The following is a 2,518-nucleotide window of genomic DNA, read 5'->3' as shown; positions in this document are numbered from 1 at the left end:
AAAGATAGTTTCCACTTGGCTTAGTACTTGTGCAAAGCTTGCTCAAATTTGTGGGAGAAAGAGAAGAATCCTCTACACAAGTGTTAAGTTTTAGTTGTATTTTATTAAATTTATAGAGAAATACCTTTTCAAAATGGTCAATTTCCTCTTCAAATTACAATGAGAAGGTTTTCAGTCCGTCTCAATCAAATATATTTCCAGAACACTCACTCTGATATTGTAGAGATTTGGAAAGCAAAAACGGGATAGATTTAAAAGTTGCCCTTATTTTGATTGGTAGAAAAAACGTGTTTTAAGGCTATATACTAGCCCTCAAGTGTGTGACGATATGATGTGTGCGTAGTACAAACAAAAAGCTGCTCATCAGATTCAGAACACACACACACACACAGATAATAATATTTTTCGATACCGAGTCCCGACATGCTCTCGCTCAACCAAGGTCTATATCATTAGACCGTGTCGCCCTGTTGCTGTCGCCCGCCCCTAAAAGCGCGCGCGCGCGCGCGCACACACACACCCCCACCCACCCACGCAACTTGTGTATACACACAGTATCTCCCACCACAGCAATTGGGCGAATATCATTCATTCTAATTATAGTTTCCCTATTTCTTGGAATCGATTTCTGGTGGTGGTGTTTTTTTCCCCAGAGCGGGAAAGCAGAAAGCAAGCAAACGAGCGCTTCTCCTTACGCAGGTACGCCGCAAGATCATCATCTCCATGCTTAGACAGAACTTAGTCCTAATTTACATCCGAATTTTCTAAGATTAAACGCTGTAATTTGAATTACAGACCTCATACTTTTTGCTGTATTTCTTCTTCTTCTCGCTCCCTTTAGAGGGTTGAATGGCTATTTTAATTTGATTAAAAAACATGCTTAAGGTGCTTAATTACATGAGGGCACCCAGTCCTTACGCGATACACCCCCATATGCAAGTTTAAGGGCGAGTCACAAGATGCGTACATACACACATCTGGAGAGTGCATGAGCTAGCAGATGCTTTGTACGCTATCAATTGTATTTATGCAATGTTCGGCTTGGCAGGTTAGGTTGCAGGAGGTGAGGGCATGCTTGTGACTCCAAGGGCTCATTATCATACATATCAGATCTCTGCTTTGACTGTCACACACCAACTGTTTGCTTGAGTGAAGCATCACAGACATGGAATTTTGGCCAGAGTTCCTTGCCAGCAATTCTGGCCGGGAATTTGTTGCAGGTGGCGTGGGCGGAATGGCTGGTGTCATCGCCGGGCATCCCCTTGATACACTCAGAATACACCTGCAGCAACCCCGTGTGGGCCCATCAAGGGTTCCAAACTCTGCGCTCAGTCTTATCTGCCGCATCAACGCTGTTGGGGGCCCGCTGGCATTCTTCAAAGGCATGGGTGCACCACTTGCTTCAGTACCTTTTCAGGTAAATACAGCTAACAACATCATTGTATTGCTGTAACACTTCATGCTAATCTAACTTCTTTTACCTCTGGCTGTGCCCAGAATGCAGTAACATTTCAAGCGTACGCACTGTTTTCTCGGGCTTTGTCTGTCAACAAGGATGAGCCCCCTTCTTATCAAAGGGTTGCTGTGGCTGGGTTTGGTGCTGGATTCATTCAGACAAGCATTCTCACACCAGTAGAGCTGATCAAGATTCGTCTGCAGTTGCACTCATCAACCACTAGGAATGTCATTGGGCCTTTAGCATTGGCACGGTCAATCGCCACAACTGAGGGCGTGCGAGGTCTCTACAGGGGGCTTGGCATAACCATTTTAAGAGATGCCCCCGCCCACGCATTGTACTTTGGGTCATATGAGTACACACGGGAGTGGCTTCATCCAGGATGCCGGAAGTCAGGGCAAGAGTCTCTTTTCACAATGCTCACGGCAGGTGGCATTGCTGGCGTAGCAAGCTGGATCTCATGCTACCCCTTGGATGTGTTGAAGTCAAGGCTGCAGGCACAGGGGGTGCCTGGGAGCTCCAACAAGTATGCAGGCATCTTGGATTGCTTAAGGAAAAGTGTGCGAGAAGAAGGGTTCTCCGTGCTTTGGCGAGGATTGGGGACTGCCATAGCGAGAGCTTACCTTGTCAATGGGGCCATCTTCTCTGCGTACGAACTCTCTTTGCGGTTCATGCCTTCTGAGAGGAAAGCCCCCCCTCAACTGCTGGGTGCTCAGTAGGGCTAAAAGATGAACAGATTTCCATTAGTTTTTCATTCATTTGTCTTGTACCTTGATATGTTGTCCCACTTAAACTCACAGTTTTTGTACACTATGTTCTATGTGATCAAATTGTTCAATACGCTTTATGTTATTAAAATTATACAACTTGAGAGCTGATGTATTACATCCCCCCTCTCTCTCTCTCTCTCTCTCTCTCTCTCTCTCTCTCTGTCACACACACACACACACACATACAGACAGAGAGAGAGAGAGAGAGAGAGGTCCAGACAGCCACCCACTACCACAGTTGTCTTTTTTTCTCTTCTCCGTGAGTAGGTCCTCCTATAGTAACAACTTGGAT

At 45.8% G+C, this 2,518-nt stretch overlaps 1 protein-coding gene across 1 annotated transcript; it reads left to right on the top strand.

The window, feature by feature from the left end:
- Positions 1-478: 478 nt before the first annotated feature.
- On the top strand, positions 479-2,264 carry LOC147628774 (mitochondrial arginine transporter BAC2-like). Its single transcript, XM_086814018.1, has 3 exons — positions 479-699; positions 1,049-1,417; positions 1,498-2,264. Exons 2-3 carry the CDS (start codon positions 1,166-1,168, stop codon positions 2,173-2,175), a joined length of 930 nt encoding a protein of 309 aa, XP_086670144.1. The 5' UTR covers positions 479-699; positions 1,049-1,165; the 3' UTR covers positions 2,176-2,264.
- Positions 2,265-2,518: the final 254 nt, after the last annotated feature.

This window comes from Cibotium barometz, chromosome 19 (assembly GCF_041138505.1).
Source record: "Cibotium barometz isolate CiBa-2024 chromosome 19, ASM4113850v1, whole genome shotgun sequence".
Lineage (NCBI taxonomy): Eukaryota > Viridiplantae > Streptophyta > Polypodiopsida > Cyatheales > Cibotiaceae > Cibotium > Cibotium barometz.
This window is presented reverse-complemented; position numbering and strand designations above follow the sequence as displayed.